This window comes from Notechis scutatus, chromosome 4, assembly GCF_049901735.1.
Source record: "Notechis scutatus isolate UNSWTSFEM ecotype Mainland chromosome 4, rNotScu1.2, whole genome shotgun sequence".
Lineage (NCBI taxonomy): Eukaryota > Metazoa > Chordata > Lepidosauria > Squamata > Elapidae > Notechis > Notechis scutatus.
The window spans coordinates 131,544,926-131,570,123 of record NC_142012.1 but is presented as its reverse complement, the minus strand read 5'-3'; the positions used below and the strand labels follow the sequence as shown (position 1 = coordinate 131,570,123).

Below are 25,198 nucleotides of genomic sequence, written 5' to 3'. Positions count from 1 at the left end.
ATTCAGCCCAATTAATGTAACCACATCAAATATTTTTCAAATAATTTGCTTCACATTTTAAGCAGCAGTGTCCTTGTGTTCAAATATAGGGGGTTTTTTTTGACACTACAAAAATTAGCTGATTGCCAAGAACTGAAACAGATTTTAAACAGTACTTAATGTAAACAGATTATAAAATTAATTTACATTATACAATCTAAGATAAATAATCACAGGAAATCTAAAGGTGTATATATGATGCATGGTGAATTAAATCAGTATTAAATGTTTCTTAATATTATCAAAATATAATATTTATAAAGAAATTATCAGGGAATGAGAATTATCTATGCAAGAAGTAGAATGGCAGTCCTAAGTGCTACTTAAGAAGAGTAAATGTGGTATAAAAACATTTATGTCAGCATCTCAAACCACTACTTCAGGATTGTTTATATCTTCCCTATGATAGCACTCCTGTGTGAACTTTAATGCCCGATTAGATCTAAGTAATACAATTATTACTTAGATCTAATTAATCTAATCTTAATTAATTCATCTCAATTTAATTTTAGATTAATTAGATCTGACGAGGTGGCTCAGTGGCTAAGACATTGAGCTTGTCGATCAGCAAAGTCAGCAGTTCAGCAGTTCAAATCCCTAGCGCTGCGTAATGGAGTGAGCTCCCATTACTTGTCCCAGCTTCTGCCAACCTAGCAGTTCGAAAGCATGTAAAAATGCAAGTAGAAAAATAGGACCACTTTGATGAGAAGGTAACAGCGTTCCATCCGCCTTTGGCATTTAGTCATGCCACCCACTTGACCACAGAGACGTCTTCAGACAGCACTGGCTCTCGGCTTTGTAACCGAGATGGGCATCGTCCCCTAGAGCTGGAAATGACTAGCACATATGCGTGAGGGGAACCTTTACCTCTACCTTAATATAATTATTATTTTTAATATAGTATGTAATTCTACAGATGGTTCCCGGTAGGGCAGTGAAATGGACCACCCATAGCTTAAAAAGCTACACTTAGTTGGATATTGTTGGTATACACATCTGAATTTCTTCAAAAAAAAAAAAAAAGAGGGTAAAAAGGAGATCTGCGTATGCTAACTGAAATCCAAAAGACAATGAATGTTAGCCACAAAATGTTAGGTAAAATAAAAACAGGAAAGAAGATGTGGGCAACTAAGTTCCTAAAAATACATATAATGTGCAGGAAAGGAATTAGGTTCAAATGATGTGCACTGTGAAGTTATTATCCATTTGTCTTACATAATCTAACTCCATTCCAAATTCTGCCTAGGTTACCATCTTCCTATTAAGGACAGTTATCCATCTGAAATGAAGCCCAGGGAAGAATAAATGCTTCCAAAATTAAGGATTTAATTAGCCATAGTCTCATTTTTAAAAGAAATCTTCTATACAGTACTGCAAATAAGAAGATGCAACATGAAACAAACTTTGAATCATCAAGCTAAGCACTCAGACCTGAACTAGAATACTATAGGAAGAACAGTAGAACTACAATAGTCGGTGATGAAAGAAATCAAACTGTATCACACTGGTCCAGAATGCAGTGGCCTGTGCAGTGTTGAACGCATCTAGATTCATCCATGTTATACCTCTGTTGTACAAGTTGTACTGGCTCATTTCCTTTAGGTGCCAATTCATGGTAGTAGTTATTACCTTTAAGCCTACATGGCACAGGACCAGGTAATTTGCGGGTCCATCTCTTCCTAAGGACCTCTGTCTGCCCCCATCATACCCAATACGATAGGCACACTCCTGGTCCCTTCCTTTAAATGCTGCCATCTTATGGGACCTAGGAAATGTTTCTTCTCCTGTCCTCCAAAGATCAAGCAGGCCCCTATCCTTTTGATCTTCCAAAAAGCACTTAAGACCTGGTGGTTTTCCCTAGTATTGAAGTGAGGTTGAAACCGATAAACCTGTTGAGAGCTGCATGGGAAAGTTTAGCTGTAGTGCCAGGTCTTTTTTGTTTGTTTGTTTGTTTGTTTTAATGCTTTTCTTTCACTGTTGATATATATATATTGCTTTATTGTGAGATGCCCAAAGTCTGGTTTAAGATAGGTGGCTGTATAAATGTTTTAAATAAATTAAGTAAATAAATAAATTTTACTGCATATTTTATGTATATTGTTCAAGTTACTGTTTCAATTTAAGTTTGGTTTAACTGAGTTGTTTTCACAAAGATAAATTTTCATAAAGATAAGTAACTGTTCACATTTACAGATACCAATTAAATTAAACAAAATTACTTACATTTTTAAGGACACATTGTTTCTTTCTAGAATAAATTAATTGCAATGTTTTTGCATCCTACCTCAGTCTCACTTTGTTCTGCATGCCATCAGCCCCACCTACCTGTTTGTAAACACTCTCGCTTATGCCGTTCATTCCAAGCCTTGACCTTACAGGACTTGCTGCAAGTGAAGATCTCAAAACAATGTTGACAAGGTGTAAGGGTCACACCAACAGATCGTCCACACTGGTAGCAGTATTTAAAGAAGAGCAATCTGTTTTTAAAAAATGTGGTTACAAGAAAGATCAGGGATGTAACATGTAAACTTTTTAGAACACACACATAACAAAGAAATATGCTCAAATATTAAAAAGTTGGAATATATATGATTGTGTACATCAACACTTGTTTCCTTATGTTGTGATTCTAAAATTATTCCAATAATTTCCTATCATATACCCGTGCTGTCTCTTAAACTTCTAATTAACCTCCCCCAAATTAAGATCCCCCAAATTAAGATCTTATGGGCTTGTCAATATACACAGTCAAAAAGAAACTTTTACCAGTGCTTATTTTCTTAATATTTTTCAGCTAATCATTTTTACATCACACTCATAAGAAATCTGAACATTGAATTTAAAGCCTCCAATACAGGAAACAAAATGTTGCCAGCCAATCAAGACAAAAAATGCTACAAAACAGACAGAAGATATTAGAAACACCAATCAAGCAGAACACAGCAAACTCCAAGACCAATAAACACAGACCAAGACTCCCAACCAATCAGGATGAAGAAAAAAACATTCTGGCACAGCAGTAGGCAAGCACCAAATTTAAAACAGAAATGGCTGTGAAAGCCTGACTCACAGACAAATACAATACACAAGCCTGATGATGGCAGATGAGATTCTGCTGAAACATTACTACAACTTTAAAAGCATAACTATAATGACGTGGGAAAATACCCGAACAAAGCTGAATACCATACATACATACATACATACATGTATGGATGGATGGATGGATGGATGGATGGATGGATGGATGGATGGATATATATATATATATATATATACACACACACACACACACACACACACACACACACACACACACATATTTATACACACACAGAGAGAGATGAATACACATACAGTATATATAAATATACTATAAGCAACACACAGCAACAACATTATAGATACTAAATTTAAAATTAAACAAGGGCTAATATCTGGATTTAGGACATCTATTTTAGAAGCCATATGAAGACCAAATGGCTTAAAGAGAACATCATTTTGAGTTCTGCAGCAGAATAAACAATCTATATGTCTGGTTCCATTAGTGATGACAACAATACTAAAACCAACTATCGCAACCATCTATAAGTACAACAAGCAAATTAATTTTTTATTCATAGGACTTACTTTGACGGATCTATTTCTGGTAATGGTCCTAAAGCGGTATTTATAGATTTCCTTCTTACTCCTGCAGAAGCTGAAATGCAATTATTATTATTATTGCTATTATTATTGTTGTGATTATTATTATTGTTGTGATTATTATTATTATTATTATTATTATTATTATTATTATTATTATTATTATTATTATTATTATTATTATTATTTTGTAACAGTCACGTGTTTAGATTGGATTTGGCATTTTTATCCACCTATCAAGTCCTTTCCAAGGACCTCGGCTAGGCAGATGGTCTTGTTTGATGGCGTTAAAGGTATTATGGTTCACTGCCAGATGTTTTTGTTAGCCATTTTTATTCACCTTCAGTCCTTCCCAAGGCTTGGATTAGAGAGATGTTATTATTTGATGGCATTTAACATACAGTATCATTATAGTGTGTCAGTTGTTCCAACTAATTCCTTTTGCAATTGACTGACAGTGATTTTGTCAATGCTGATGGTGCTCAAGTGATGCTCCAGAAGTTTTGAGGTTGCACCCAAGGAGCCTATAACTACTGATACTATCTTTGCTTTCTTTTGTCACAATCATTCTATTTCTATTTGCAGGTCATTGTATTTGTGATCTTCTCCCGTTCTTTCTCTTCTATTCTGCTGTCTCCAGGTACTGCCACATCTACTATCCAGACTTTTCTGTCCTTCTTATTGACAATTGTTAAGTCTGGGGTGTTATGTGGCAGGTGCTTGAATGCTAAATTCCCAGGATATGTCACATCTTCATTTTCTATTACTTTCATTATTTTATGGTTCCACCAGTTCTTCCTTGCAGATAAATGGGATTTCTTGCAAATATTTGAACACACAGTTGTTGCTACTTTGTCATGCCATTTTTAATAGTCAGTCTGTGCAATCTTTTTGTAGCAGCTAATTAAGAGTCCATTGTTTCTTCAGCTTCTTTGCAAAGATGGCTTTTGCTGTCTGTTGCTGTCTTTTCCAATTCTGGCTTTGTATGCATTTGTTCTTAAGGCTTGCTCTTGTGCAGCCACTATTAGCCTCTCTAGCTCTTTCTTCAACTTTCCTGCTCTTAGCCATTGCCAGGTCTTGTTATTTATTTTTTTCCTGCTTTTTTAAAAAATGTACTGGCCGTGTAAAATTTTGCCTTGCCATGTGTCTTTCCTATTCTGCATTGGGTCTTTTTTTAAGGCCAGTTTGGTCTCTCCACAATTCAGTAAAGCTGCATTACTGAGTATGCTAGCTTTAATATATCAACTTCACTGTCCTTCAGATATTCTTTCAATGCCCTTTTTTTTTCAACTGTCTGGTGTGCTTGCAACATTATTCACCTATTTTCCTTGCATAATTCATTGTCATTATTTTTGGGGTCTTTCTATTCAGGGCTTGTAGTTCTGCTTGATTCCATTCTACTACTTCAACTGTACATCTGATGACTGGAATTACCCAGGTTAGTTAATTGTCTTGATATTTCCTGTATTCATTTCTAACCTCCTTCTTGATTAGTCTGTATGATGTTGTCAGCTTAAAGGATGCCCAGGGGTAGTGATCATCTTCATCCAGTCTCTTGATATTATTTCTATAGGATATCTTGATTTGCTCAGTTTTTTACTATTTTTCCTCCATTATAACTGGCTGCAACCAGATGTTCATGCTGAATTTAGCATTTTCATCCACCTATTATTAAAACTGCTCTCCTCAGGCTGTTGTTGCTTTTCTAAACGCCAGAGTCAATCTTATTTTTTTCAGAATTGTTAGCAATATTAGCCAATTTTTAATTTAAAAAAATAGAAGCCAGACAAATGTCACTGTCTGAGAATGAAATTAAACATTATAAGGATTGCATACATGTATCAACATCTTTAGTCTCCTTTTTGTCTCAGCACGGTATATCTTGTGAATACAAAAAGATAACAAGATGATATCATTTTACCACATTCCCCAGGTGATAGGAGGAAAGTTGACAATGAAGTTTAACTTTTTAGGTTTTAAATAATCTCCAGCTGCAAGAAAATACCTCTGCCCTAAGTATTTTAATCCAAGTCTAGAACCGTTTTATATTGTTTTTTATTTTAAATTCTAGCTTGGACTCACCAATTTTGATTTTTCTAAATTCTTCTTCATCCCACTGTTTTTCCTTTTCAATGACACAGTCACGAAGCCGTTCACTAAGAAAATCCAGCATCTTTCGCCGAAACGCATATGCATCCCTCTCCATTGGTGAGAGAGAATGGAGGGGAATATGCAACAGTCTTTTATCCTACAATACATAAGCATTATTTTGAGTATGTAACTAGGAAATGTGCACAAAAATTATAGATGGCAATAGCACCTAAACTTACATACTTCATACTGCTTTACATTTACAGCCTTCTCTAAGCAGTTTACATAGTCAGCATATTGCCCCCAACAATTCGGGTCTTCATTTTTACGGATGTCAGAAGGATGGAAGGTTGAGTCAGCCTTGAGCCAATAGGAATCAAATTGCTGCCAGTCAGCAGAATTAGCCTGCAATTGCATTCTAACAACTCTGACATTACAACTCATATGGTCAGGTAATCCAACCATGGCAGCATCCATATATTCACATAATTGTGTTCTGGGAGCTAGGCACCCACATGTGATTATGGCTTTGCAGCAAGTTGCAGTCATACAATTGTGATTTCTGATGCTCCTTGCCAGTTTCCCATAAGCAAAATTTATAATCTGTTTCTGATAAAAATATGCCTTTAACAGAGATTGATAATATTGTTTCCTATAATGTAACAATATATTACCGTGTTTCTCCAACAATACGGCCTCCCCCAATAGGAAGTCCCAGCATGTTTTATCAGCATAAAATCAAATTAAGTCCCTCCCCTCAAATTAAGGCCTATTTTAAACATGCAAAATGGGGGGAAATGGTGGGCGGGGGCTTGCCATTAGGAAGTACTTTTGTTGCATACCCAGATATGGTTGCTTTCCCTTCTCCCCATGCTGCCGCGGCATTTAGAGCAATGCCGCGGCATTTGGCGCAGCCACGCGCAGCCAGCCAGGGCTCCTCCCTGCAACCGGAGCCCTGCAGAGACACTTGGCTTCAGGCGCTCCTGTCGCCGCCTTCTCTTTGCCTTCGAAGGTAAAGCGAATTATTTTAAAAATGACACCCTACTACAACAAAGCCTCCCCTGCCCGAGAGGGCAGCCCAACCCTACATGGGGAGGCGAATCTCCCGGGGCCACAGAGCAGGATCAGCCCAACCCGGGAGAAGTGCCCAGCCGCCATCCCTGCCTGGTGCTGGGCAGAGCGCAAAGAGCTTCTCCTGGGGCGCCCAGCACAGCTGACAGGCAGGCCCTCCTGCCCGGCGGCGTCCTCCGAGCTGAGCCCCACCGAGTCAGCGCCTCTGCCCGATGCCCATGCCGCTGCAGCGTTTCAAAACAGAGGACTGTAGATATATCATATTTTGCATTTTCAAACATGGAAAAAGATACCTGATAATATTTGAAATATGTGTAGTCCACAACTGTCCCCACTGCAGTTCTACTCTCATCAATAAGAGTAATTGGCATCAGCATATCTGCACCTGCTGCGATGAGAGTCTCAATCTAAGTAGAGAAGAAAATAAATGTAGAACATCAAGAGCTCTATGCAGCCATTTCCACCAATGTTACACACAGGCAAATCAATAGTCCAACCTGAAGGTCACTGATTTATTGCTAGCAGTTATATAGAAATAAAGCATAACTATACACATGAACCAACTTGCCTTTAGTAAGATGGATACAATTCAGTTAATGTTTACTAATGTAAAAACAAATTTGTTCATGTTTAGGTATCTTCTTCTTAAGCCATTATGTTACAATGAGAAAATGAAGTTCTGGATAATCAGATGTACAATTTAATTTGTGTTAAAACTGAACCACAACTAAACTTAATATGGGGATATAGCATTTTTTGCTTTGTGAGGTATAGATAGAGAATGAGCTTTTATATATAAATGATTATTTATGTAAGTATACTGGGAAGACAGACAGACAAATTGGAGCCATCAGTTTGTCAATGCTGTCTACTGGTCACTCTACCCCCTGGTCTCTCAGCCATCCAATATGCTGACCTCTCCTTGTAACACTAAAAATCTGTATCAGCTCTATTTCTGATTCTTTGATCCTTGGGCCTTTTACAGCCTCTTTTCTCGCTTTTCCCCCTCAATTCATGGCTTTTCCATCCTGCTTCCCCATTATAATGACTTTTATTTTATTTTACTTTTATTTTGGCAGGGGGTTAGAAAAGTTTACAATCTTTATTTGGAAAAGAGTAACCAAACATGCAAGACTTTTCTTACCAGTGCGATCTTAGCTGCTATTGTCCCAGTCTGTTCATATGCAGGATTAATAACAGCACACAAGGCACTTGCAATACTTTGGCTTAGAGGTAGATTTGGTTCAGCTCCACCAGCCAGAAGTTCAGCTACTGCCTAAAAGTAGGAGAAGGAAAAGGAATTATTTTTTAACATTTTTCTGAGTATTATTGTTTCAGAGCAGGGTATAATGCCTTGCTTGAGCAAATTTTGGGCAGGGCTAAAAATTGCTAACATAATATTTGGGATTTAAAGAGAGAAATTGGTGTCCACAAATTGGCTTCAACATTCTTAAAAACAGTGATTTCATCCATTAAAAATCACCAAAACAGGGAGTTCTACATGGTTTCAGAATAGACACAAAACTATGTTGCCTGCTTCTCCCTTTGTTCTTGTCCGTAGCTAAATATGAGGCTCACACCACAGTAAGGGACTAATTATACACGACAGGTCTTCCAAAAGTAGTGTCCTACTCTGGTGTGGTTGAAGGGTTCATAGTGAACTAGGGCAAGAATATGGTGAGAAATATCAAATCTCCCTTGTCTGCAGCCAAAGGCTAAATAAAAAAACCGCATTGCACTGAAATTGTTACGTAAATCCAATTTTTTGTATATATCATATTTTTATGGCATATACTTATGAAAGTAGAAAATCTAGGTTAGAACTTGCTGAGGAAAGGATGGCACTGTCAAGCCTTTACATAGTCCATGTTAGGAGCAAGCACGTCTTTGGCCATGGGATACATTTTTTGACTATTACTATTATCAGCCTCCATGAGTTGCATCAGAAAATAAATACACATTAAACACATACCCATATCCACACTCATATTTGTGGAAATATGCATTTGTGACATGGCATGATGAAAAACTATTTCTGAACTGAATCATTCCTCTGCATCATCTATTTGTTAAGGAATATCAAATAAATGGTATTTATTCAGTCATTCATTTCTATTTATCCATTGACATACATATGATTCAGGGTAGCATCATCCAATGCCTGAGAGAAAAGCCAGGTCTTTCAGTGCTTCCAGAAGGTAGGCAGGCTTTCCAAATTTCAGCAAAATGCTATGATATTAATTTTATTTTTATGTAATTTTATTGTATTTATACTGTTTTAATATTTTCAATAATTTTAGGTGTATGTGCTTTATGTAGGTTTTTTTTCTGGCCTAAAGGTTTATACTGTTATTGAATGTAACATAGGACATAAAATAAGTATTTTGAAATAAATAAATCTATAATCTAATTCACAATTAAAATACAAAAAACAATAGTTAAAAATAATTTGACATTTGTGTGGCACTGTCAATTGTCAAATGGGACTGCAGGAAGAAGAATTCAACTTCCTCCTACCCATGGAGAGACCGGATTGAAAATGGATCCTCTAACATCACCAATTTCCTAAATGAAAAAATAGGCAAACTAACAAACAAAATTCCCATTAATGTGAACATTACTATGTATAGATAGCATAACTGTAAACTGTTGTTATTTTCTGTTGATCTCTCAAACTCTTAAAGGAACTTTAATAGTAATTTAAAAATCCAAATCAAGAGACTTATAGCTCTTACTTATAGTGTTGACTATCAATAATTGGAACCATATAGCTGATCAGTATCAACACATCTCAAAATATATGTATTTATATAATTAAATATATATATATTTGTTTTCGTAGATTTTCACGGGTACAGGTATGCAGGCCTTGGTGTGTTCGGATCTTACACGGGTAAACACTCGAACACGCCAAGACCAACAAATATATATATATAACTTTCCGTATGCTTCAAGGCATTTTTATTGTCTATTTTATGCTCTAGCACCATTGTATATATTACCTACAAATGTTGATTGGAATCATTGTTCTGACTTTGCCACAATTAAAATGATTTTGAAATAATGCTTACAAATGTCATTAAAAATGCTTGGAAAGACAGAATCTTGCACACCTGTTCATTTCCACAAGCAACTGCTAGGGAAAGAGGGGAATGGCCATTCCACAGGACATTTGGATTTGCATTGTGATCTAACAGATGTTGAATAACTTTGCCAGTATTCTGATGGGGAGAATAAAACAAAAAACAGATCAGTACAGATACTGTTTTTTTAATTAAAATAAAGAGTAAGGACACATTTATACAAGATATTTAAGTTAAGGCACATTTTTAAATTTAAAGCAAAAATATTACACCTATTTTATCCTTAAGAAAAAAAAGCTGAAGCTGGTTCCAAATTGGACAGTTACTTATGTCCATGCATATAAACATATTCAGATCAGAATAAAATATCACAAATTAAGGAACTGGTGCAATGAATACAAAGTCACAACAGTAAACAATATATTTTTATGGAAATTTAGGAATGCTGTCATCATTTAGTCATCCAGTCACCTCCAATTCTTTGTACCCTGATGGACCTCACTCTGTCAGTATTGCTTACTTCTCTGAGTTCTTGTCAGCTCATGCTTGTGTTGTCAGCGGTTTCAAACCATTTTGTCTTCTGTTGGCCTTCCAATGTAGAACTTATCCTGCCTATGGTTCATGCACTTTAATAGAAGAAACAACCTGTTCTCTTTACATACACAGATTTTCTTTCCCTATTATAATGAGTAGGTCATTCCAAGAACACTTATGTGATCAAAATCAGACTGACACAGAAAAGGCTACCTGAAAGAAACTGTAGAGGTTTTCCACCAAAATAGTTCACCTTTAAAATGAGAGATTTGTTTTACATTTCCTCACAATATAACTATCACCTTTTCTTTTTTGATAGAGGGGTTGTTTTAAATATAGAATTGGCTTACTTTAACATGTGAGAACAATAAGTTGCAATCTAATATTTTGGAAAAGACAGGACTTGTTTTGCTCCTAATTTCATTCATTAATCTATTATAGCCAAATTTGTAACCTGCTACAATTATACATACACTTTTCCTCATCTTTGCCTTTTGTTTTCTTTCGCTTATACACTCCACAGTATTCTTTCTTTTCCTTTAAATAATTCAATAAAAGTTATGCAAATTATTACAACAGTTGCAGTTAAAGCAAGAGGAAGACATATTTTTGTTATCTTTTAAAGTCAATAGTGTCTTCTGAAAAAGCTAGGCTCATAAACTGGAGTGCTCAGCCCTTGGAAAAAGAAGTTCCCCTTTTCAGGAACAAAAAGAATTGCTCCATCCTATTCAACAAAACCAATCTGGGGCAGAGAATTTTCAGCAAGATAACCACTTGCAGAGGAGAAAGAGAAATGCCATATGATTATCTCCCCAATAATTTTATCTATCCCTGTGGCATGTATCTTAACCTTCACTTATTGGCATCTCAGGATCCCTGTGGACAACAAGAAGGGCAGAATATAAAAAAAGAATTAATAAAAAATAATAGAAAGGTTTGACCAAATGAATAATTTACTATAAATAACAACAGAAAAAAATTCACTAAAGAAGATAATGAAACAAACAACAACAACAAACAGCAATGGCCACCAGTAAAATAGACCAATGGTGAAGGCAATAGAACCAAGACAGAAGAATCAGCTCTTGGTGATTTTAAAATGCAATAAAACAAAACTTTGAAAGATTTAAGGCATTAAATAATATTGCTCAGAAATTTTTAAAAAGTTTATGTTCTGTTTCCTGAAAAATTCATTTCAATAAAATTACAACATATACCCTATTAGTTGTTGAGATTGTATGGATATCAAGGCAAAAAGAAATTCAAGTATCCCTTGACTTATAATCATTTCTTTAACAACCACTCAAAGTTACAAAGGTAATAAAAAAGTGCCTTATGACCAGTCCTCACACTTATTGTATATGCACATAGTCACTTGATCAAAACTTAGCCACTTGGCAACCAGCATTTATTTATTATGGTTGCAACCTCCTGGAGTCCCAAAATCATCACTGCGACCTTTCCAGGGGTTTTTCAATAAACAAGGTCAAATGGAAAGCCAGATTTGCTTAACAATGGTGGCAAAAAGGTTATAAAATCAGACACAACTCACTTAATGAACAAATCACCTAGCTATGGAAATTCTGGTCTCAACTGTGGTCATAAATCAAGGATTACCTGGAAGGCTTTTGGCATATTTATCTTTCCTAACTAAATTTTGTAGTTGGTAATCTGACTAATATAATAAACAAATATTCAATGCATCAGTTAGTTTAATTAATGACAGGGAAACTTTGTTAAGGAAATAAAGATAATGTGTTGGGCCCCAGACAGGGCTGAAAAATTGCCCTCCATGGCTCAGTTCATTATTTTTAAAACAGAGTCCTCCTAAAAACTAGCATCTGTGATAGGCTGTCAAAGAAGGTACAATTAATGTAGCACTCTGGATCTTAACCAATACTTAATATTTTTATGCAAATTATCATTAGATGAACTGAATGATTTTGTACCTAGTTAATTATAAAATGTGGGTGTCTCATAGGAATCTATGTCAGTAAATAACAGATGGTGAAGAAGCAAACCTATATTTATCTATGTATTGAGAATAGGGAGGCAAATAGGGAATTAATGAAAAAATTGAAGTGGTAGAAAGTAATCCAACTGCAGAAGTAAAAATCAAAATCCTGAATTTATACTAAAGATACATTGTATTTTGCAAATTGATATTGTTCCAGTTTTTGCTTTCCATTATGGGCTGGAAACTGAGCTGCTATAATTAGTGTTAGCAAAAAAAAACATCTAGGTTGAAATCCTATATTCCTTTACCAGGGATATAGCAAAGCACAGATTATTATAACACAGGGGTGTCCAACCTTGGCAACTTTAAGACTTGTGGACTTAATTCATTACAACCTGTTTCTACCTGTGTACACATTTGCAAAGTAAACTTTAATGGAAAGAGGCCTGATAAAATTATATTTATCTAATGGTACATGAGATGTTGGAGAATTAGATTATTTATTTTGTATTTATAAAACTGATAGTAGCAATATAAAACTGCAGGGTGAAAATCCTGTCATTCCAGGACGTAACTCTTCTGTCCCTCCAAAAATCCCTGAAAATCCAGATGTCCTTGAAATGCAACTCCCACTGGATATATTAATTATGGCTAACGGTAGATGGACTAGAGTATATTTCCATCCCTGATATATCTCTGATTTGTTGATTTAAACTGGGAATACAGTCAGGAATGGCTTCCTCTTCTATCTTATTGAAGGAGTCCTATGCTATTTTAAGAAATAGATAGGAAATCCACCCCATGTAAGAATAGTAGAAATGGAGACAATGCAGCCCTGTGGTCTGTAATACATCCTACCTTCCTTAAAGAAAAGTGATATTACAGTTCTAACATAAAACTAGCCACTGGTCATTTTAAAGTACTTTAAATTACCCATTTCCTTCTCCAAATCTTTAGATGGCCTTAGAATGAAGAGCTGTTTCTTATCACTCTTTATGCCATGCCAAATATCTGGCCTGCATAACATATAGACTACTGCTCTCTCTGTACAATACCTGAGGTACTGTTTCCTTGGTCCTTATGAATGAATAATCTGGATGCCATTATGGAAATAGGTCGATTCTCTCATGTGGCCTCCCTACTACCTCAAAGCTGCTCATTTGTTCATTCAAGAATTTTTCCAGAACAAGATGCCCAATAATTTTATTTCTGACAATGGCCCTAAATTCAGATTGTCCTTTTGCTACTATTCCATTCTTCCTGCATTAATTATTCTATACACATTTAACACTTGGGCAAAGGACTTAGACAGATGGTAAGTTAAAACTGATTACACCAGAGATCTGCATTAGATTTTAATATGCCCAGGATGTCCATTTATTTCATATGATTGAAATTCCTCAAACAATTTGAGCTCAGCCTTAAATATATATATATTTTTTATAACAAACTTTATTAATTTTTTTTAAACACACAAACAAAACATAGGATGTAGTAACATAAAATATCTTTTCTAGAAGAAACAAATAAACCATCTTATTTAAAAAGAAGATAATTCCAAATTATCACACTTTTATATATATATATTTATCTTATCTAATCAACTTCATATCTTTTCAAAACTTTTCTTTATTTCTCCCTTTCCTTCTATTTAATCATATTTCTTCTGCCTTAAAAATGTATACTCATTGAATATATTTTCATTAGTATTCTTCCACATCCTGTCAGACTTAACCAAACATTACACAAAACATAAATACATAAAACTTCTTTTTGAAAGGCGGCTTACCCCGAGTTAACTCTTTTTATACAGACATCAATCAAAATTTATACTCACTTAATATACTATCTCATATCTTATTTAACATTCTCTATTTTCCATATATTTTCTCTCTCCTACTCATTCTTTTAATTCTATTTTATTTATTCCATCTCAATTAAATAATTATATTTGCATCTTTGGTCCGTTTTCTTTCAATCACCTACTTATCCTTTCTCTCTAATACAATATTTCTCCTGTAAACCCAGATTGAAGTATGACAACTTTTTATCTTCCCCCTAAATAACACTTAAAATAATACATATTTTCCGTGCTGATTCTGCTCCGTACATTCAAAGTATTACATTTCAAAATAATAAAACAAACAAATAATATTGAGTTTGATAAGTAATAATAAAACTAAAAACAAATAAAAAGGAAATATTAAATTTATAATATAGTAAAAACAATGTTTCATAGGAAATTAAATTCTATTATTAATTCTTAAACACTAAAGATAATATTTCATAAGAAATTAAACTCTATAATTAAATCATGACTTCCCTTTAATACACTTTTAAATAATATAATATTCTAATTTTCTAACTCAGCTTCAAATACTAATGTCTACAATGCATTCTTATGTACTTTTGCAGAATCATTTTTTTAAAAAAATTATCTCACACCTTATCTCTGAAAAAAATTCGTTTTTTTGCATCTTGTTTAAAGCCTTTATGACTTCTCTTTCCTTTTCCCCTTTCTTTCTTCTCCATTCTAACTTTTTGACCCCCCCCCCCGTCTCTCCAATTTCACTCTCTTAGTCTTCCCTCTCTGTTGTATTTCTCTTTTCTGTTGCTTTCTGACATCATATCGCTTTTTCATCTCATTTTTCTTTTTCTTGGTTGCTTTTTTAAGTTCTAAGTTCATCTTTTCCTTGCCCCCCTTCTGCTTTTCTTCCTCCACTAAGTGTGTTTGTCCATTAAAGATGGCTTCTTCTCCTTCATCCCAGCCTTCCTGTCGTTGCATTTCTTGATAGGTAGAAATCGCCATTTCCAAAAAGTGAAAGATAGATCCAGAAGAGCCCTTATCCTCTTTTTTCAGTTTTTGAAATTCCGTTTGTAGTCCTTCAAAAGATAATGCCATTTTTTCTTTCTTTCTTTTTATACGCAACCCTAATGTCTTTAGTCCCTTTTTTTTAAAACAAATTTTCACAGAAATCTCAAAGTCACAAAGCAAACCAAATCAGAACAAACAGTTTCATTTATCACTTTCTTTTTTCTATATTTTCACCTCCTGGGGTAGAATTCAAATACACACTTCCAAGATGATCTTCTAGAAGTCTTAATGTCTTTTAATCCTGTTCTTATAAACTCAAAGAAATCTCCTTCAGTACAATCTTATAATAAGTCTTTATCTCTTCCCTTCCCCTTGTAAAAAATAAAAAGAATTTTAAGGTTTTTTTTAAATCCAATGTCCAGAAATCCTTTATCCCTTGGCTTTAAATTTCAAATTGAGTTACCTTCTGTGCCCAAGTAGATTTTCCAGATCTCCGTCTGCTATTTCTATGAGGAGGGAGAGGGAGAGTGAAGAAAAAAAAATTCCCCCTTAACAGCTTTCACCGCAGCTTTCCGATCTTCTTTGGGAAACAATGTATCCTCAGGCAATTCAAGCAGTTCAGTTTCCAGGGTAATTAAGAGTTGTTATTGTCTGGGCTCAGCCAGCCTTTTCACTTCTCCAGCTTCCTCCAGCACAAATCTTACCCGGCTGCAGGCTTCTTTGTGACGGCCATCACTGACCGCCGCTCCACCACCTTGGGAAAAAGGGGTTTTCCCGGCTGGGGAGGGGGTCTGCAACACCCCCAAACCCCTGTCCGGATCCCCTCTCTCTTTGGCTACCTCTACAGGGCAGCCATATCCCCCAGACCCATTTGGATCGGGGGCACCTTGGCAGCAAGCACAGCAGGAATCGCAGACAGGCGAATTCCTGCTGCCGCCGAAGCCACGCAACACCGGAAGCCCAGCTCAGCCTTAAATATTAAATGTCCATATTGGTAAGCTGGAACTAGCTGACTACAGACAACTTCTTCGTTTTACAAAATAAAATTCTTATCAATGCAAAATGTGCTATTCAAAAACTGAGAAGGGACAATAGAATTTGTAAGAGATAATCCCAATAGCTATCACTTACCATCAAATTGTCTTCCCTCTCACAGGCAATATGAAGAGGTGTCCTTCCACCTTCCTCTGGGACAATATTACATTCTCTGTAGTAACTTTTCGGTGGTCCGGGTTCATTATTCATTTTTATGAAAGATACTGATTCACCAATATCAAACTAGAAAAGGGAATTAATTAGACAACACAGTTGAGGAGCCAAAAATGTTGTTCCCTGTCATTTCCTACAAAGATAAATCAATGGTTGGGGAGTAGAGCATTCTGCCTGTTGTCCCTGGTGTTCAGCCTATCTTCACAAATGATCTCAGTCTATGGACCAAATTCACACTCATCTGGCCTAAGACACAGTGATTAACTGTTCTTAAGATTTAATAAGCGGGTGTTTATTACATTTTCCATATGCCCCATGAGCTGTGTTTATGCATACATAGTTGCTTTATACTAAATCATATTACTAATTAATCTCAAGGCAGCAACTACTTAGTAGTGGTCTTCCACAGTAACAGTTTAAGATGTTACCCTGGTATCCTCTCTAGGAATCTCTTAATCATTGTTGTTCACAGTCAACTCTATTAATTGTCACTTTATAGGGTCCGAGCAATGCAGAAAGTAGTCAGTGAAATTTGCTAAAAAAAAACCTGTCGTATTTCTGTTATTTTCCCTTTTAGTTATTATTTAATATTTTGATCTTATTATGTAAGCTGCCTAGAATTTCTTTGTGACTGAAGTACCATACAAGTTGATAAATAAAATAAGAATATATATTTGAAATGGCTACACTATCTTAATATGTATCATTGTAAACCCACTTGTTAGAAATTGTTCATAAAAACACTATTTCAACATACAGCATGTCATAAAATAATTGCACTATGAATTTTATTTATCACTTTGTCATATACAAGCTGTTTTGGGAGTTTTTTCTTATCTCTTCTATATGGTTTACAGCAGTGGTACTCAACTGGTGGTCCGCAAGAAAATTTTGGTGGTCTGCAGAGAAATGTCCCCCCCACAAGCAATTAATCCAGGCTGTGCAGGAACACAAGGCTGCGCCGCCCACATGGCCCCCACCCTTTGGCCAAGTGCAAACCTTACCTCAAGTAGTGCCACGCAAGCTAGAACTGGAAGGTAAGACAACTGGCAGGGAAGGGAAATCCACTCCGGGATGGCTTGCAGACCTTGGTGAGAAAGTTGTAAACCAGGGGTCACCAACCTTTTGGACCTCAGGGACCACCAAACTCATAATTGTAAATCCCGCGGATCACTAATATGAATTTTGACTGACGGTTGCTTGCTGACATTGGTGGGAAAGTCGGCCCCATATTCCAGAGCTGCAGTAGTCACAAGACTGGCCCTTTGGTCATCCCAGCTCCTCCTCCCAGGTGCACCGGCCTGCCATGGACTGAATGGGCTGCTTCGGGATGACCAAAGGGCCAGTCCTGTGACTACTGCAGCTCTGGAATATGGGGCCGACTTTCCCACCAACGTCAGCAAGCAACCGTCAGTCAAAATTCATATTAGTGGTCTGCGGGATTTACAATTATGAGTTTGGTGGTCCCTGAGGTCCAAAAGGTTGGGGACCCCTGGTTTACAATATAGCACAGGGCTACTCTCATAGAACCTATTGTATAGAAACTGATACTTGGATAGCAAACATGATAAAAGAATACTATTTCAAGTTGGAAAGATAATTGTATAGGCCAAAATTTATAGGTGGAAGAAGCCTCTCTTCCCCCTCTCTGTTTCACTCTCTTTCTCCCTCCCCACCACATCTCTCCATACACCTTGTTGTACTGCTTTTTGCTTGTTATTTTTTATTTCACTATTATTTTGTGTGTGCTCTTCTCTTTGTTCTGATTTATTCAGTAAATAAATAATACCTTCACTGGAATCTTATCTAGTCGGAATATATCGTCCTCGTCTTGTGCCCTGACATCAGGATCTGCAGCAGCATGAAGTAGTAATTCTGTGATTGCAATCCCTTCTACACCAGAAAGGGCAGCAGCAATATGAAGAGGAGCCACACCCCCAAGCTGGGAAAACAAATGCTACATTTATTTCCACAGCAAAGCACAGATTACTATAACACAGGGGTGTCCAACCTTGGCAACTTTAAGACTTGTGGACTTCAACTCCCAGAATTCTGGCTGAGGAATTCTGGGAGTTGAAGTCCACAAGTCTTAAAGTTGCCAAGGTTGGACACCCCTAGTAACATTTCACCACTGTAGGCACTCATTACATTAAATGCTCATTATAATAAAAAGGCAGTCCAGCTTCCAAATGAGCATCTGATCCATATTAGCTAAGTTTTAAGAACTAAAGAGAATGAAACCTTAGGAAATATAATTGCCCAAGTCATTATGATGAGAAATTAAAATTTTTCATCAAATACAATCAACCTTCTTTGTTATACGACAGCTTAATACACTAAAAGTTTCTGAACCAAGCTAGTAAAATGATTAATCAGTAGCAATGAAACAGGAACAGAGAACATAATAGAGTAAACATGCTTTTTTAAATTAAACAAGGCACCATAAACAATTTATGTGCAGCTTAAAGTTGATATGGTTCAAGCATAAATCATTGAAATAAGTGGGTTTCAAATATTTGTCTACTTCTTTAAACAATTATGAATGTTCCATAATACTAGAAGGCTTTAGAAGAGAGATACACTTTTAACAACTTATATTTACAACTTATTTTATAGGGAAAAAAACACTTTTTAATAGACCAATGCAATTTCACTGCAATATCTCATTTTGATACCAATTTTGAATTAGAGATCACCCACTAGGCAATGTCCATACAATACATAGCTCTGAGAGTGAGACGGGTAATCTCTAAATTTGATAAATAAAATAAATGAAAACTTATACACTAACTCAGTCACTACTCACACGAGACTAAATAAATTCTTTTTATTTGTTACCAGATTCAGAAAACAAAAACAGATTTCATAAGTATGTAGCAAGCTAACAAACTCTTAGTTGCGGGCTACATTTGTGATGCACACTGGAAGAATGAAAATTTATATCAGAGCTTTTACATCCTATTGTAGTTTAAAACTGTAGTTTTTAACTGAGAACACTATCCCATAAAAACAAAATATCCTACTCTGGTTGGAAGTCGTATGTCAGTCCTTGCTCCAGCTTCTAGAAGTATTTGCACAACTTCTGCATCGGCGGATTTAACAGCAAAGAACAGTACATGCATTGGGATGTTGGAAATATTTGGGTCAGCACCTCTCCTTAGGAGCGCTTTAATTATAGACATTCTCTTTTTTTGTCTAAAATCCAGCAGAAAAAAGACCCATGTCAATACCTAAAAACTGAAAACATTAGTATACATAATGCTACGCAAGCAGATAAAAAGTTCTATAACCAGATATTCATCCTCTGATGCCCAATATTAGGAAGATATGAGGGTTGGTGGGGTTTTGTTTTTGTTTTTGCAGGCTCTCCTAATTGATGGGATGCAGGTAACAAAATGATAGTTTACATGCTTATTTTCTAAATAAGAGAGCTCGGCCTGCACTATTATTAGCATGTTTAAGGTAAAACTGGGCTTTATTCATGCTTGTGACATACTGGTCAAAATTGCATAACTGGAATAGTATCCTAATCATTACCAAGGAATATTGTATTTTTCTTGATAAAGATATTACATGACAGCTTCAATTGACAACAGCCATACAGGAAGTCCTCAATTTACAACCAATTGCTCAGTGACCGTTTGAAATTACAGCAGACTCTCCAAAAGATAGGAACACACAGGTTAATAATAATAGTTATATACTAGGTTAATACAGAATGGTGAAAATGAAAGAATCAGAATGAATTTTGGAGCAGGGGAATGGGCAATATTCTGAATGAATATGTTCCGGGGAGGAAATCATTCCAAAAGAATATTAAATGTATGGGTAGAAGCAAGAAAAGAAAGCATGGCTTAGAACAGAGCAAAAAGGACTAACTACACAGCAACACTGAGGTGTATAGAATAATGAAAATAGTAAAAATGAAAAAGGATGAACTGAAAGAGACTATGGAAGAATGCTTAAAGAGAAAGGTTGCTGCAAACGATAAAAATAAGAAAAAGACACAGCTTAATGTGTGTACATTGAGAAAAAAGGTAATTGCAAAGAATAAAGTGAAAGAGAGCAAGCAATGTTAAGATTTAAAAAGACATAAAATACAAAGTGATTTTTATGGAAACAAAAGCTGTTTTTGAAGTGAGCAAAGAGAGCTAAACAAATTGACACAAAATTGGAACCATTAACATTATCTATTCAATATTTCACACCATATTCAGAGTTTGCAATAAGTTCGAATTATAATACCACTAGCTCGATACCAGTGCTTCGCTACGAATATATGTGGTCGGGTTTAGTTTTTGGGGATGAAAATAGGGGGGGGGGTTCTGCCTCTGCCTACCAGCATCCATCGGTATTCATCTGGCTAGCGTCCTGTCAGTGAGAGAGTTGAGGGCTGTTTAGAAACTGAAACAGTATTTACTGTATGTGCAAGGAGATAGCAAGGGGCCTGGGCATGTCTTAGCTCAACTATTCTGTACTAAAGTTGCTTGCTGCTGTGAAACTAAAACTGAAACTCCTCTCCTCTGCTTGTGTTTTGCATTTGGAACAGATTTCTTTTCAGGTGGGGAGGGGGAGTAGAACTCCTTAGCATCAGAGCGTGTTACTAATAATATAGGAAATACTAATGCTCTTATGGTCATTTTGAAAAATCCTTTCTTAGGGAGCACCTAGAAGCCAAGAGGAACATACGTGCCAAATTTCAAGTGTGTAGGCTTTACAGTTCTGGAGATTTTGTGATTATGTGTGAGTGTTATTTCACTTTTATATATATAGATTACCAAGTAATCAAAAAGTTTTGCAGTATTGCGAGCAAGTTTTTATCAGTATATTGCTTGATTTTCATAAGAGTTCCTTCAACCTTTATTCATAGAAATGTCTTACAAAATTAATTAACCTCTTAACTACCTTCAGAAAACATCTAGCACAGGGATTGCTTTGACCATGGTATTTCAGATGATTCATCTATGGTCTCCTAAAGTCACTTACTCTGTTAATGATGCTGCCATTCTCCTTAAGGTGCCTTCCTGATGAACAGAGTCCCCAGTATCTGGGTAACACTGAGTTTGTAACATATGGTGGCTAAGAACAACTGCACCATGATGCATAGTTTCTGGAGAAATCTTAATTTTGTAGTTGTAAATACCACAAATTGTCCCAGAGCTCTTTTCTCCATTGTCTGTTTCCTCCGATGACTTAATTTCAATATCTGGGATAAATTCTGTCTTTTCAACTGAGACTGACAATGCTTCAACGGATGGGGGTGTGGTAGCATTTGTACTTGCTTCAGATAATTGAGATATATCTGACCGTGATAATGCTACAGATTCTTTAGACATTTCTTCAAGGATGTTTTCTAACTATATAAAGTAGGAAAAAAATCACTTGTAAAACTAACAACTATATCTTGACAGGAAGACAATATATGATTAGGATATGTTTTTAATGTTCAGATACATATGTCTCTATAAACAGGTTGTTATGCAAGCTAGTAAAGAAGTTAGGTAACGTTCTACCAAAATTTTGCAAAGGTGATTTTATTATATCACCTTTTCCTCCTTGCTTCCTTGCTTGCTTCTTGCTTTCTTGCATCCTTCCTTCCATCCATCCATCCATCCATCCATCCATCCATTCATTATGGAACTCAAGTAATCTCCTATCCACAAATACTAGCCAGACTTGGATTTGGCCAATTTGCAGCTTCATATGACTTCAGACTACGCTTATCAGTTATACCACTAGATTACAGACAGCAAGAAAATGATGTTTAACTGCTATTTGGTTTTTGAAAACAAAACGTTTAAAAATCTGAAGTATGTTTTAAAAAAATTTCAATAAGCACTGGCTGTACTTTACATTATAAAACTAAAAGTGAGAGAAAGGACGCTTAGGGACCAATCCCTATAGAGGATATGTAATCCAAGCTTTTAGGGATTTAAGACAGAGCAGTAGAGCAAATACCACAATACACAGAAATAAACATTTTAAGCAAAGAACATTTGGAATTGTAGGTAACTCCATTCCTATTGGATGTAGCTTAGCAACCAAATTAAACCCATATTAGCAAATTTAACTTTCATTTGAGAAATGCAGTTTCACAAACATAAAGACCCAAGGCAACTTCAAAAGGGAAATCCAGTATCCACTGAACTTAGTACAATAGCAACAAGTGTAAATACAAATCATGGGGATAAATTTACATCTTTACCTCTTCATTCCATACAATCAGGACAATTCAGTTAAGTGCATGCTCTCTGTATCGAAAATGAAAAGTGTGAAAGATCTTGCTGAAATTAACTTCAGATTTACATATTATGAAACACTAACCTCTTTTGAAAAGATATTCCTTTCGGCAATATTAGGCTGAAATCCTTCTGCAGGGAAATAATGAATCATACACATAGACAAAGTTGATAATCCTTCATCACTGCATTTATTCACGTCAGCTCCACAATCTAGAAGAAGGTTGATGATGTCTTCTTGATAATTCAACTGCACAAACAAACTATTTCAGTTATTTTCACAAAGTTTTTTTACACTGTGCATATTTTGAGATTATGGATTTGATTTCTTCAGTGAATATGTATGAGTTTATCACTCCTTGTCTGGTGTTCCAAATATATTTGGATTACGATTCCAATAATGTGTAGATTACATGTTAGTTGGACATTCTAGATCAGAGGTGGCATTGAGCAGGTTCTAACCAGTTCTGGAGAACTGATAGCGGAAATTTTGAGTAGTTCGGAGAACCAGCAAATACCACCTCTGACTGGAGATTTTACAGTATCCTTTCCCTGCCATACCCACCAAGCCACACCCAAGGAAACGGTAGAAAAAAAAATTGAATCCCACCACTATTCTAGATGTCATAATCTAACCAGTTCTATAAGGTATGAAACTGGGGGAAAGTTGTCTACAGTGACCGTACAGTGACTATTCTTTCATATTTTCAACTGCTGTTGATAAATAGCATAAATTCTTTCAAATTGCTCAATAACTGTAATAATCTCTGACTTTTTACAAAGATGCCTAACATGCTGAAAGTAATTAAGCTGGAGGTGATCTAACTACAAAGATTCTTGAAGATTCTTGATTATTTAGGTTCAGTTTAGACTAGGTTCTAGCCTGATTATATGTACATTACCAACACAGCATCTTTGGTTAATTCGGTCTTCTAGACATTTTAAAATCATCAGGACACCCTGCACTCACATTTTCAGCTGGTGGTTAAAAAGATGGTCCATCTCTGCAGTGACACCTGCCCTATGGAGTAATGCAAGGGCCCAGTGCTGATCTATTAAAGAGTAAGTTGTTTGTCTCTAAGTGGAGGATAATGGATGGGTTAATAATTGATTCCATGACTTTACAGGTGACGTAGCATAAGGAGATTGGTCTGTAATTTTCAACTAGGCTGGGCTCTCCCTTTTTGAAGATGGGGATGACCGTGGCTTATGACCATAGGTTTGGCAAGGAGATGGTCCTGAAAGATTTTTCAAAGATTATGCTTAGAGGTTCGGCTATGGCAGTGATAGCTTTTTTAAGAAATAGGCACATATTCTGCCTGGTCCAATAGAAAGAGATGGTTTTAGATTGTGTAGTGCTTTTTCAACATTGTCTTCTGTAAAATCGATATGTATTAGATCATTGTAGTTGTCTGTGGTTCGACTAGGAAATACTGGGCATGATCCATTGCTGTTTACAAATACTGAGCCGAAGAATGTGTTAAAGAGGTTTGCTTTAATGGTGTCGTTGTTGCACTCTTTACCATTAGGTCCTATCAGGGGTGGGATGGACCTTGAGTCTTTTAGTTTGTTGTTTACAAAATTGTAGAAAGCGTGGGTGGAATTGATGCGTAAGTTTTCCTCTTGTTTAATGTGATAATTGGTGCATTCAGTCTTTATCTGGTGGCATAAATTTTTGTATCAGCTTTTGAAGTTGGCAATGTGACCAGATTTGTTTTTCTGCCAAAGTGATTTCTTTTTGGATTGAAGCTTCCTTATTGTTATGGGTAATTTGTTTTTTCTGGTTTGGGGAGTTGTTATTGGTACATATAGTTTGATGACTCTTTTGACTTCAAGTAAAAATATGTTGTAATGGTCTTCAACAGTATTGCATCCAGTGAATAGAAGTTGCCAATCAAGAGATGAGATCGTCTATAAGATCGTAGTTGCCTTTTTTGAAGTTATAATTGGGGATCCCATCATTGTGATGATTTTTGTGAGGACGTATGTTGAGACAAAAGTCAATCATGGTGTGGTCACTGTTGGAAAAGGGTTCTTTAATTTGTATTCCGTAAATTGAATTCAAACTATTGCAGAAGATGAGATCGAGGCAGTTGTTAAGTCTAGTATTGTTAGTTACTAGTTGTTCCAGTCCTAGATTTGTTACAGCATTGTAGAAGGTTGCATGTATGGGTTCAGTTTTACATTCGTTTAGGGTCCAGTTAATTATGAGGTAGATTGAGATCACCAAGAAAGATAAAAGAATGTGGGCAGGATGTTGCTCATGTTAGTAGTGAATTTAACTTGTTTGCATGTTCAATGTCATAATCAGGGGCTCTGTAACATAGTAAGAATCAAAATGTGATATTTAAGGACAGTTCACAGACGGTCTCAGGAAGAGCAAGCTCCTGGGTGAACTTGGATGTATTTTAGATGTAGGGACTTTTTATAGAAGATAGGAACACCACCTCCTCTACAGATTTCACGATCTGATCGGTAAACATGATAGTCTCTTATTGTGGTAATGGAGTCAGGA

At 35.9% G+C, this 25,198-nt stretch overlaps 1 protein-coding gene across 1 annotated transcript in view; it reads right to left on the bottom strand.

The window, feature by feature from the left end:
- The window catches only part of ANKMY1 (ankyrin repeat and MYND domain containing 1), a 47,232-nt gene that overhangs the window by 9,156 nt on the left and 12,878 nt on the right, over window positions 1–25,198 (bottom strand). The window contains exons 6-16 of the mRNA XM_087964975.1: window positions 22,769–22,933; window positions 21,431–21,801; window positions 19,468–19,639; window positions 18,234–18,386; window positions 16,367–16,513; window positions 9,960–10,067; window positions 7,991–8,122; window positions 7,140–7,253; window positions 5,767–5,932; window positions 3,670–3,739; window positions 2,365–2,516 (exon numbers count right to left, since the gene is read on the bottom strand). Coding sequence (XP_087821101.1) covers window positions 2,365–2,516; window positions 3,670–3,739; window positions 5,767–5,932; window positions 7,140–7,253; window positions 7,991–8,122; window positions 9,960–10,067; window positions 16,367–16,513; window positions 18,234–18,386; window positions 19,468–19,639; window positions 21,431–21,801; window positions 22,769–22,933 — 1,750 coding nt within the window. The remainder of the gene's footprint in view (window positions 1–2,364; window positions 2,517–3,669; window positions 3,740–5,766; window positions 5,933–7,139; window positions 7,254–7,990; window positions 8,123–9,959; window positions 10,068–16,366; window positions 16,514–18,233; window positions 18,387–19,467; window positions 19,640–21,430; window positions 21,802–22,768; window positions 22,934–25,198) is intronic.